General features: G+C 43.5%; 1 protein-coding gene and 1 pseudogene across 1 annotated transcript in view; one reads left to right on the top strand and one right to left on the bottom strand.

The window, feature by feature from the left end:
- LOC117759319 overlaps positions 1 to 5,411 on the top strand; it is a 36,385-nt pseudogene extending 30,974 nt beyond the window's left edge.
- LOC117759317 (NACHT, LRR and PYD domains-containing protein 12-like) overlaps positions 4,332 to 13,177 on the bottom strand; it is a gene marked incomplete at its 5' end in the record, with an annotated part of 75,895 nt that continues 67,049 nt past the window's right edge. Inside the window, 3 exons of the mRNA XM_034581384.1 lie at positions 4,332 to 4,400; positions 10,631 to 10,748; positions 11,681 to 11,854. Of these exons, the coding sequence (XP_034437275.1) occupies positions 4,332 to 4,400; positions 10,631 to 10,748; positions 11,681 to 11,854 (361 nt within the window). The remainder of the gene's footprint in view (positions 4,401 to 10,630; positions 10,749 to 11,680; positions 11,855 to 13,177) is intronic.

Raw genomic sequence — 13,177 nt, 5'->3', positions numbered from 1 at the left:
CCGGATCCGGAAGCAGTGACGGTTTACATTTCTGCAGCGACGGCAAATTAGCACAGAGGAAAACCGGTGATTTAAAACCAAGCCATTGATTTTACTTGATTGATGAACAATTAATACTAAATAATAATAAAAAGAAATCCAACAGAGACTGAGTTGCATGAGAGAATTTCTCATGTTATTGAATCAAGTTAGTTAGTTTTCACAAAAGCTGTGAAGTAAATTTTATGTGATTTATGTATTTTTCGGCAGATAAACAGGTGATCGGTCTGGTGGAGAACCAGAGCGACTGGTACCTGGGGAACCTGTGGAAAAACCACAAGCCGTGGCCGGCACTGGGCCGAGGCTTCAACACAGGTGACTGTTCAGATCCTGAGGCTGAAAAACACGTTAAATATGACACAAACAGACTCATCAATAAAATACTGATCATTGGTAAAGTATCGGTTGTCGTGTCCTGAGGCCTCATTACCGGGGTTTGAGGTTTCCTGTGTTTCTCCTGCAGGCGTCATCCTCCTCTACTTGGAGCGGCTGCGGAGAATCGGTTGGGAGCAGATGTGGCGTCTGACGGCACAGAGAGAGAGCTGATGAGCATGCTCAGTACGTCGCTCGCTGATCAGGTCAGAGAACACGTCCGACCACCGGAGACAAACACGTTTAATTTACTGTGGGTGGGTGGGGGGGGTCAACATGTTAATGAGGATGTATGTTCATCATATAGATTTAATCTTTTTAAGTTCAGTACAACCAGTATGGATCCGGTACTATAGATTCAGAACCGGTACACACACAGAACCAAACCATTTCCACATACAGAACCAGTCCCACATACAGAACCACAACTAGTCCACATACAGAACCAGTCCACATACAGAACCCAGTAGAACCAGAGAACCAGTGACCACACAGAACCAAAACCATTACACATACAAAACAGTCCACACTCAGAACCACAACTAGTCCACATACAGAACCAGTCCACATACAGAACCAGTAAACACACAGAACCCAGTAGAACCAGAGAACCAGTGAACAACCAGAACCAGTCCACACACAGAACCAGAGACCAGTCCACATACAGAACCAGAACCGGAACACACAGAACCAGAATCGGTACATATAGTACCACAACTAGTCAACACAAAGGACTCAGTCCACATACAGAACTAGTCCACATACAGAACCAGAACTAGTCCACATATAGAACCAGAGCCAGTCCACATATAGAACCAGAGCCAGTCCACATACAGATTCCAGAATAGTCCACATATAGAACCAGAACCAGTCCACACACAGAACCAGAGCCAGTCCACATACAGAACCAGAACCGGAACACACAGAACCAGGATCGGTACATCTAGTACCACAAACTAGTCAACACAAAGACCCAGTCCACATACAGAACTAGTCCACACAGAACTAGAACAAGTCCACATACAGAACCAGGTCCACATACAGAACTAGTCCACACAGAACTAGAACAAGTCCACATACAGAACCAGTCCACATACAGAACCAGTCCACATACAGAACTATTACACATACAGAACCAGAACCAGTCCACATACAGAACCAGTCCACATACAGAACCAGTCCACACACCCAGTAGAACCAGAGGAGCAGCTGTTAACTGTGTCAGTTCCGTCCTCTGTGTTCAGTACATCTTCAACGCCTTCATCAAGCAGAACCCGGTGCTGGTCCACCAGCTGCCCTGCTTCTGGAACGTCCAGCTGTCTGATCACACTCGCTTCCGAGCAGTGTTACACCGAGGTGTCGGACCTCAAGGTAACACACACACACACACACACACACACACACACACACACACACACACACACACACAACTCAAACACCTGAAACGGTTGCGAGTAAGAACGTAATGTTGAAAGTAACTAAAGTAAAAGTACTTAGTTACCTGTGTGACCTCTGCTCTCAGGTGATCCACTGGAACTCTCCGAAGAAGCTTCGCGTGAAGAACAAACACGTGGAGTTTTTCAGGAACCTTTATCTGACCTTCCTGGAGTACGACGGAAACCTGCTGAGACGAGAGCTGTTCGGCTGCCCGAGTCAGGCCGGTCCGCAGAGCGTCCAGGTTAGACGGCCACACACACACACACACACACACACACACACACACACACACACCACACACACACCACACACACACGAACACGTATGCACTGTACTATATTTATGTACATGTAATTTGTAGAGAGAGGTTCTCAGGGTGGTTCATACTGAGCTGCTCTAATGCTGAACTCAGGCTGTAACATGACTGTTTGACAGGAAGTCACTTTGCTTTGTCACTGCACAACTGGAGTGTGGTTGCTATGGTAACGCAGTGCTTCGGGTGGTCTAATCTCGATGACAATCCAAATGAATGTAATTGGTTTAATTGGCTGAGTGTAGTTTGACTGACGGAGATTTATTTAAAAAAGTAAAACGAGAGAGAGAGAGAGAGAGAGAGAGAGAGAGAGAGAGAGAGAGAGAGAGAGAGAGAGAGAGAGAGAGAGAGAGAGAGAGAGAGGTTCATCCTGTGAATTTACTTTACATTTACTTTAACTTTGAAATTGGTTCATCAGAGCTTTGAGCTTCTTCCTGTCTCCCCAGCTGCAGGCGGCTCTGGAGGAGCTGGACGAGGACGATCAATGTTACGACTTCCGGCGGGAGCGTCTCACCGTTCACCGCGTGCACCTCTACTTCCTGCAGTACGAGTACACGCCTGCAGAGGACGACACTGACATCACGCTGGTGGCCCAGCTCTCCATGGACAGGTAACCCGACCACACGTCACCTGTTTCAAACGTTATGTAGGCAACACTCCACCAGCGGGTGGCGCCAGTGCACCAGTTCTTTGTTTGGCAATCATCAATAAACCTCAGGATAAGATAAGTTTACTAGAAAGCTAAACACCATCAGCTGAGGAAGACCATGTGCTATGATTGAAAGCTCTAGAACAGCCTCTAAAATTCTTATTTTCTCAACAGTAAATGTAAATTTAATCTCTGTGCGCCCCCTGCAGGCTGCAGATGCTGGAGGCCATCTGTAAACACTGGGAAGGTCCCATCAGCCTGGCGCTCTACATGTCCGACGCTGAGGCTCAGCAGTTCCTGCGCTACGCTCAGGCCTCCGAGGTCCTCAAGAACCGCAAAAATGTCGGATACCACATCGTCTACAAGGAGGGACAGTTCTACCCGGTCAACCTGGTGAGGAACGTGGCGCTGAAGAACGCCAACACGCCGTACGTGTTCCTGACTGACGTGGACTTCCTGCCGATGTACGGCCTCTACGATTACCTCAGGTAAGAGCAGCAGCTGCACTGTTTCTGCTCGCACTTTATAGACGTGCAGTTTATGCAAACCCTTCTCATCGTACTCGTCTGAAACTCATTCCTCGCCGTCTGTTTGCTCCGTACAGGAAGTCCGTGGTGCAGCTGGACATGGCGCACACTAAGAAGGCTCTGGTGGTTCCTGCGTTCGAGACGCTTCGTTACCGTCTGTCCTTCCCTAAATCCAAAGCTGAGCTGCTCTCCATGCTGGACATGGGGACTCTCTACACCTTCAGGTACATGCTCTGGAGGATTGTGGGAATAATGTGCCAGACACCGATGATGTGATCGTCATTTAACCTTAATCGCTCCGCCCTCTCCAGGTATCACGTGTGGCCCAAAGGTCACGCTCCTACCAACTATGCCAAATGGCGAACAGCCACCACCCCTACAAGGTGGAGTGGGAGCCGGACTTTGAACCGTACGTGGTGGTGAGACGAGACTGTCCGGAGTACGACCAGCGATTTGTGGGCTTCGGCTGGAACAAGGTGTCGCACATCATGGAGCTGGATGCACAGGTACGTCTGAATAGATGATGATGTGGAAATTCAAAGGTCACATTGATCCCTGGAAACGGTTCTTTCTTTTTATGTGAGGAAGTTTATTCTGGTTTGTGTCAGAAGCGGATGAGAAATCCAGCAGTGATGTAAATTTAGTTTTCTCCATCGAACTACACAAACCTTCTTAACGTTTCCTTATCAAGGCTAAAACTGCACATTTGTTACTGAGATGAGAGAAGAAGTTACATTTTCCTCATTTTGATTTAATTTCTCTTATTTTCCTCAGGAGTACGACCTGATGGTCCTTCCCAACGCCTTCATGATCCACATGCCTCACGCTCCGAGCTTTGACATCTCTAAGTTCCGCTCCAGCTCCAGTTACCGCAACTGTCTGAACACTCTGAAGGACGAGTTCCACCAGGACCTGTCCAGGAAGTACGGCTCGGCCGCTCTCAAGTACCTCACCGCCCAGAGGAACATCTGAGAGCCGGCGAGTTCCGAGTCCGTCAGCCCCTAAGCTCTGGGAGCTCGGGTACGTACTGACGCGGCGCCGCACGGTCGGCCATAGTGATGCCCTGGTGCGAATATGATGGAAAAGCTTTACAGCCCCTTGGGAAATATGGCGGGCTCCTGTGGATTAATCCTCCAGTCGACGAGATGCAGAGATGAAGATTTGTCCAGACGGGGTGACGGCGGACTTCCTGAATGCAGGACTGAGCGGGCAGAAGGGACGATCGGGGAGTGGAGCGTTCACACCGATCAGACACGTTTTATATCGGGAAAATGACCATATTCTTACAATTTGTTCTGACAATCAGGGCTTTTTCCAGAAGACATGATCCAGTCCGTCCACGTGCAAAACATCTGGACACTCGACTCAAAGACACTGAGACGGAGCCGAGTGGTTTTCACAGAAGACGACGGTGTGAGGAGTCGAACTGGAGAAAGATTTAAGCCTTATCACTTTACATATTTCATGCTTTTCATTTTTTTTTTTGAGTAAATCGAAACCAATGAATAATTGCCGACAATGTTTTGGTTATAATTTTTCACGAAAATCGTATGTTTTTTTCTCCTATATTATATGACCGAAATATCCATCACATGTGTGCGTGGTCTTTAACATGCTTCCTGCTTATTGTCGAAATCAGATCCTCCTGCACGTGATCATGTTCTTTTTGTTTTTTTCAACCGTCTGAAAGAAACAAAAATCTTTTATCAGATAAGTCGACACTGAACTCGACCACAGACGTGTGACAGTGAGTTGATCTGAATGAAGATGTTGAAATGAGAAGAAGTTCCGGAGCTTTTAGTTTCTTTATGTGTCTGATTCACTGGGTGAATGTGCCGTCTACTGAACCTCCCTCCACAACCCTCCGTCTTTTAGTTGAGTCCAAATCAAACAATTAAATGGTTGTTTGAATACTGAATAATAATAATAATAATAATGTATATAAAGACGATCAGTGACTTTAAATAAAGATGGACGACACATCCCACATCCTCCTGCCGTACAAAACTGGAGTGAATCCACGGTATCAAGGCCTCGCAATACATTCATATATTTATCATTCGATAGGGGAATCATTTATTTTCACCATAAGTAAAACACAGAGAATGTATCAGAATCATTGACTAATGAATTAATGGATTCTTTATTCAGTACAGAATGGAAGTGCTCAGTTCAACATTAAAAAGACATCGATGTAAACAGTGGTGACACTAAACAATATGTGGACAGGACAACATCACAAACAGGGTTAAAAGTGCATGACAACTTTGATCCTGAATTTCATTCTGATATAAAACATTTAAAACCAAGAATCTTGTCAAATATGTATTTTATCAAATGATTCCTAAGATGTTGTTATAAAACTCTATAATTATATAATATAATTTAACAGTTTAATCAAAAATTAATTCTAAACACCGGTAATTAAATAACTCATTAAAACCAAACTTATTAGAAACATGAAAACTTGAACATCAGTGTGAGTCAACTTTTTTTGTTTGGTCCATGTCCAATCTGCTGACATGAAGGAGGCGGGATTTACGAACTGTACTGCAGCTAGCCACAAGGGGGCGTTCTATCTTGTAGTCCATCTTTATTTACAGACTCAGGAGAGAAGACGTGGAGTTTACTGATCTGATTTTAAAACGTAGCAGAAGGAAACTGTCGTTTCATTTAAGTTGGATTTTACCTGTTTTGTTTTTCTTTTTTTCAATGTTTTTTATGTTTGTTTGTTTGTTTGTGTCCGTCCCAACGACTGTGTTGATATTTTTATAAATTGTTGTCGGTCATGAAAGACGAAGAATCCAAATCCATGGTTTTAAATCATATTTATATAAGTAACAATCTGAGCATCTCTCTGTGTAAATGCAGGTTCAAAGGGTTTATTTTGTTTTGATCGCCAGTCATGTTGATGGGACGTCGTCGCCTCTCGGGGGGGAAACCAGCTTTAACATCCACTTTTATTTTAGTTTTTCATCTGTATCATCTTTTAAAAATCATCTTTTCATCCATCAGAGCGTCGCTTTATTTCACGATCCTTCATCCAAACAGCAGTGATTCACATTGAGTTCCACTGAGAATCAGAGTCGGGGGCAGAACACGAGTGACGGCTGTGGGCTCGTTCTGAGTTTGTGTTCTGATGACGAGTGTCCTGCGGAGCCCCGCCCCCTCCCACCGCCTCCATTGACTTGTTGTTGATTGTGGTAAATGCTAGTGCCTTTGCTGTATTGTGAAACTGGATATTGATTGTACTGTTGTACTGACAGGGCCTGGGGACAGTCAGGCGCTCTATTTATTATTGTTGACTCAAATCAATCATATTTTTCTATGTAAGTGCTTTAAATAAATTTGCCCTTTTGTAATGGCTGTTTCCAGGTTTTTGTTTTTCTGCAGAATACGTGCAGCGGCCTCAGTGAGCACAGACCCCTCCTCAGCTCCTGCAGAGTCTCCAGTGAATTACAATGAGGATTACTGAGATTATTTTAATTCTGACACTGCAGGGCCAAAAGTATCCCGGGATATCCATGAATGTAATATTTATTAAGGTCGGTGGTTTTAAGCCTGTGTGCATCTTCCATGCGTGTGATTGGTCCGGGGAAATTTCCAATGCAAACTGAATAATTGTGAAGAATCCAGATACTTCACATCCTCTTAAAATGTTAATGTCATTTTACAAATAGTTTATAGTGAGATGACGTGTTGGTCACCAGACAATTCACTTTTATTACTGTTTTCTAACAAATTAATCACCATGACAACACGAAACATGTGGATGCATCGAGAGTAGTGTTGTTCAATAATGCATTAAACGTGACACCATAAAATGGTGTGCCTTGGGGCATTCAATAAATTTGGTTATCAGAAAAAAATATTGGCTATTAATATTAAAATATTAATATTAAATAATTAATTGATTAAAGTTATGTCGGGGCGCCACCCTTCAAAGGAAGGAAAACAGACAATTTATTGATTAAGATTCATGAAAGTACTAACTCTGATTAACAATTAAATTAATAACTATAACCAAAATTACCATATAGATAGTTAGCAAAGTTGAAGGATACAGAGTTCTTGACAGTGTAGAGGTTGGTAAAATTCACACTTACGCAACATTCATTAAAACATTTGTGAAAGAAAAAGATAATAAAGTATAAAAACACAAATTACTAAAGGTGTACTTAGTATAGAATATGTGTATGCGAGTATGCGTGCGTTTGTGTGTCTGTGAGTGAGTGTGCCTTCAAAATGGCGGCTGGCCCCTATGAGGGCAATAAACCATCCCCACTAGTATGTTTACGACATGTGGCGGGGGTCAGAGAGGTGTGTGTGTGTGTGTGTGTGTGTGTGTGTGTGTTTGTGTGGTGTGTGTGTGTGTGTGTGTGTGTGTGTGTGTGTGTGTGTGTGTGCCAAATTAGAGAAAGTAACTTGTTGCATGCAGAGAAAGACTGAAGAGCATAACATGACTAACATTAACTTTCAAATAGCTTATAACCAAAATATCACATCAACACGAATCAAACTTATAAACATCACCCGGAATCGAATAAACAGTCCTTGCTTAGCCTAGTATAATTATTAAGCCCAGTTATGTTACCCGTCCATGAAAAGTGAAAAAAGGTTGATGTGCTGTTTGAAGTCCAGTGAAGTCGTCTTGCTGGGTTGCGGCTCCTGTTGTGGTTCTGCTGTGCGATTCAGCTCTTGTGTTGTTCTTAGGCAGGTGCTGCCTTTTGGAAGGTTTTAGCAGTCTGCTCCAGTCAGGCCTGCTTGAAGGTTGGTAGAGCTTGGATTGGGAGGAGGTTTCCTTGGTGAGGTGAGCTGCAAGCTGCACCTCTCCTCCATTGAAGTTGAGCAGAGAAAGAGAGGTGGGCTCCTCTCGGAGAGTTGAGTTGAGTTGAAAGAGTAAGTGAGCTGGACAGCCTCACTTCTCCTCTCGGCGGGTTGCGTAGAAAGAGGAAGAAGAGAGGGAGAACTGGGTTTATAGTGGCCTGGTGTCCTCATGGGTCATGGGGCCCAGAGTGACCAATAGTGGTTGAAACTTGTGTCCCTGGTCAGTTTTCACACCTCTGTGTGACGTTGAAGCCGGGAGACTGAGTTCTGGAGGCTCTGGTTTGTCTCCAGAACAAAGAACATGTGCTCCAGGCTTGGACTACACATGTAGGCCGAACTGTAGTTCACAAATACCAGGTCCCAACAGTAGAATAGAAAATGATAGTGACTTTGACATCATTGCACTCTTTACAAATATTGTGTTTACCTGGTATTTATTAACAACTGTTCTAGTCTTCATGACTAATTAAAGCACCTAAAGGTCCAGTGTGTAAGATTTAGGTGAATATATATATATTGGCTACCTCCTCTGATTCCTCTGGAGCTCTGTCTCCACTCTGCTCCCAGCAACAAGGCCCAGTCAGAGCCGCTCTACACACAAGCTGCTGCTGCTTCAGCCTCTGGATCCTCAGGACACAGCTCAGCCTCGTCCACACACACTGTCCTCTTCACACTCACCTCACGAAGACCATCACCCTGTTGAGAGAAGAAGACATCAGTTTCCAGAGACTCACTTCATCAGCTGTGAGTCAGTGATGCAGCACATCCAGTAGAAAGAGCAGCAGGGACTTCAGTCCTGTTCAGAGGTGGAGCAGCTTCCTCTCTGCTTCATGTTCACGTGTTGGAATGAACACGCTAAGAGCTAAGTGTGTTTCCTCTGCATGTCAAAGTGCAGAGTGGACACCTGAGAGGTGGATTTACTGCTGTTACAGGTGAAGACATGTTTCACTGTGTGAGCACGTGCACATAAAAGGGGCGGGGTTTACTGCGTATGACCAATCACAGACATGGACAGTTTGACTGACAGCAGAGCCTCATATTTCACAACGAGGATCAAACTGTTCTATAATAAAAATCAGAGGAGAACAAACACATGATCCAGAATAAAAGAAACTCAGTTACAGCTGCTAAATGCAGGAAGAACAGCTGGTAAAACATCTGGGATTGTGTCAATGTGTAAGTTACAGCGCCCCCTGGTGGCATTTGGTAAAAATATATTACGTGACCACGATATAATAACGTGTGTGAACGAGATAAATAACTCGAGGCACGAGATCTGAATCTGTTGTTTACTAACAAGACGAGTGGAAGAGAAGAAGATTCTTGATGAGAAACGTTTGAATCCCAGGATGTGACACACAGTCTCACTGTCTGCCACTGCTGACACACACTGCTCACTGTCTCACTGTCTCTGAGGACACACACTGACTCTGAGGACACACACTGTCTCACTGTCTCTGAGGACACACACTGACTCTGAGGACACACACTGACACACTCACCCGTCTGAGGACACACACTGACTCTGAGGACACACACTGTCTCACTGACTCTGAGGACACACACTGTCTCTGAGGACACACACTGACTGAGGGTACACACTGTCTCTGAGGACACACACTGTCCCTGAGGACACACACTGTCTCACTGAATCTGAGGACACACACTGACTCACTGACTCTGAGGACACACATTGACTCTGAGGACACACACTGTCTCACTGACTCTGAGGACACACACTGACTCACTGACTCTGAGGACACACACTGACTCCGAGGACACACACTGACTCTGAGGACACACACTGTCTCACTGACTATGAGGACACACACTGACTCTGAGGACACACACTGTCTCACTGACTCTGAGGACACACACTGTCTCACTGTCTCTGAGGACACACACTGTCTCTGAGGACACACACTGTGGTGGACACCTCTGACATCACTACTCAATAGAAACACATGGACCTATCTTCAGGAAGCTGACTGAGTGCATCTGGTGTTTTGGTGACAGGATGAGTCTGGAGAGATTGAGATGTTCTGGGTGAGTTAGAGATCAACTGAACCAACCAGACGTGGATTTAAACTTCCCTTATCCGTCCCTTTAAGGAGAGTGTGCACCACACAACAGTGTAGAGTCACTGTGGTCAGTGGGCGGAGCTTTTATACGGGTTGATCTCCAACTTAACCTGGAGCAGGTTAGCCATTCATCAGAAGTTACCATGGTGATTTACCTCGTTAAGAAGTGAACGAGCTTCATAGGACTGAAAGAACTAAACCTGAAGTTAACCTGATGACCACAAATCCTGCTTGGTAGCACAGACCCTGGATCTGTACTGTGATACTGATACTGTGTTTAGTAAAATACTGATGAAAGCAGCGTGGACTGACTCCAACCATCTACTGACCTCAGAGTCTCCAGTCGACAGCCTGAACTCTGCTTTAGATCAAGCAGCTCCTTCACTCCTGAGTCCTGCAGGTGGTTGTATCTCAGACCCAGTTCTCTCAGATGAGAGGGGTTTGACCTCAGAGCTGAAGCCAGAGAAGAACAGCTGATCTCTGTCAGTCTGCAGCCCCTCAACCTGAATAAAGGATAAAACTTAACTGTAAATAAACTGAGTTCATGTGTGAAAATAACAGACAAATATTCATGTGAGCACAGACACATAACATGGAAGATAAATATGAAATCAGACATGTTGGACTAAAAACGAGTCCTGATTCAGTAAAAATAGATTATTTGGACCCGGTCTCTGTCCTGCAGATCAGTTTAGGAAATCCAGAACTAAACTCAGATGTGTTTTAACAAGTAGCTGAATATTTAAAATGTCACAGATTAATTAATGAATGGATTCAAGTTATGTATGAACAGGAATTGTGTTAAATTAGAATTAAATGAGATCAATTGGGTATAAATGCTGTTTTATAGATATGAGATCTACAAAAGTCAGTGAACTGACCTCAGAGTCTCCAGTCGACAGGTCGGACTCTGTAGAAAACCACACAGCTCCTTCACTCCTGAGTCCTGCAGGTTGTTGTTTCTACTCAGATCCAGTTCTCTCAGATGAGAGGGGTTTGACCTCAGAGCTGAAGCCAGAGAAGAACAGCTGATCTCTGACAGTCTGCAGTCCTCCAACCTGAACAAAGGATACAACTTAACTGTAAATTAAACTGAGTTCATGTGTGAAAATAACATACAAATATTTATGTGAGCACAGACTCATAACATGGAAGATAAATATGAAATCAGACATGTTGGACTAAAAACGAGTCCTGATTCAGTAAAAATATATTATTTGGACCCGGTCTCTGTCCTGCAGATCAGTTTAGGAAATCCAGAACTAAACTCAGATGTGTTTTAACAAGTAGCTGAAAATTTAAAATGTCACAGATTAATTAATGAATGGATTCAAGTTATGTATGAATTATGTTAAATTATAATTAAATGAGATCAATTGTGTATAAATGCTGTATTATAGATATGAGATCTACAAAAGTCAGTCAGTGAACTGACCTCAGAGTCTCCAGTCGACAGGTTGGACTCTGTAGAAAACCACACAGCTCCTTCACTCCTGAGTCCTGCAGGTTGTTTCTAGTCAGATCCAGTTCTCTCAGATGAGAGGGGTTTGACCTCAGAGCTGAAGCCAGAGAAGAACAGCTGATCTCTGACAGACTGCAGCTCTTCAACCTGGATAAAGGATAAAACTTAACTGTAAATTAAACTGAGTTTATGTGTGAAAATAACATACAAATATTCATGTGAGCACAGACTCATAACATGGAAGATAAATATGAAATCAGACATGTTGGACTAAAAACGAGTCCTGATTCAGTAAAAATATATTATTTGGACCCGGTCTCTGTCCTGCAGATCAGTTTAGGAAATCCAGAACTAAACTCTGTGTTTTAACAAGTAGCTGAATATTTAAAATGTCACAGATTAATTAATGAATGGATTCAAGTTATGTATGAATTATGTTAAATTATAATTAAATGAGATCAATTGTGTATAAATGCTGTATTATAGATATGAGATCTACAAAAGTCAGTCAGTGAACTGACCTCAGAGTCTCCAGTCGACAGGTTGGACTATGTAGAAAACCACACAGCTCCATCACTCCTGAGTCCTGCAGGTTGTTGTAGCTCAGATCCAGTTCTCTCAGATGAGAGGGGTTTGACCTCAGAGCTGAAGCCAGAGAAGAACAGCTGATCTCTGACAGACTGCAGTACTTCATCCTGGATAAAGAATAAAACTTAACTGTAAATTAAACTGAGTTTATGTGTGAAAATAACATACAAATATTCATGTCAGCACAGACTCATAACATGGAAGATAAATATGAAATCAGACATGTTGGACTAAAAATGAGTCCTGATTCAGTAACAATATATTATTTGGACCCGGTCTCTGTCCTGCAGATCAGTTTAGGAAATCCAGAACTAAACTCAGTGTTTTAACAAGTAGCTGAATATTTGAAATGTCACAGATTAATTAATGAATGGATTCAAGTTATGTATGAAGAGGAATTATGTTAAATCAGAATTAAATGAGATCAATTGGGTATAAATGCTGTTTTATAGATATGAGATCTACAAAAGTCAGTCAGTGAACTGACCTCAGAGTCTCCAGTCGACAGGTTGGACTCTGTAGAAAACCACACAGCTCCTTCACTCCTGAGTCCTGCAGGTCATTTAGATCCAGTTCTCTCAGATGAGAGGGGTTTGACCTCAGAGCTGAAGCCAGAGAAGAACAGCTGATCTCTGACAGTCTGCAGCTCTTCAACCTGAATAAAGAAATATGAATATTAGAATGTGTCCTCCTGTTGTTGTGGATCGTCATCATGTCAACACAGACTCTCAACATGCTGCTGACCTCAGTCCAGTCTGTGAACTGAAGATAAATATCAGATCAGACATGTTGGACCATTGTTTCATTCATCTCCTTCTTCTCTGTGTGTTTGGTCACTGAGCAGGTTTGTGTAATTAAACACTGTTTAAAGTAGGGATGGCT

The sequence above is a fragment of the Hippoglossus hippoglossus genome, chromosome 3 (assembly GCF_009819705.1).
Source record: "Hippoglossus hippoglossus isolate fHipHip1 chromosome 3, fHipHip1.pri, whole genome shotgun sequence".
Classification (NCBI taxonomy): Eukaryota; Metazoa; Chordata; class Actinopteri; order Pleuronectiformes; family Pleuronectidae; genus Hippoglossus; species Hippoglossus hippoglossus.
Note: the sequence above shows the minus strand (reverse complement) of the source record. Positions and strands in the feature narration are given on the sequence as shown.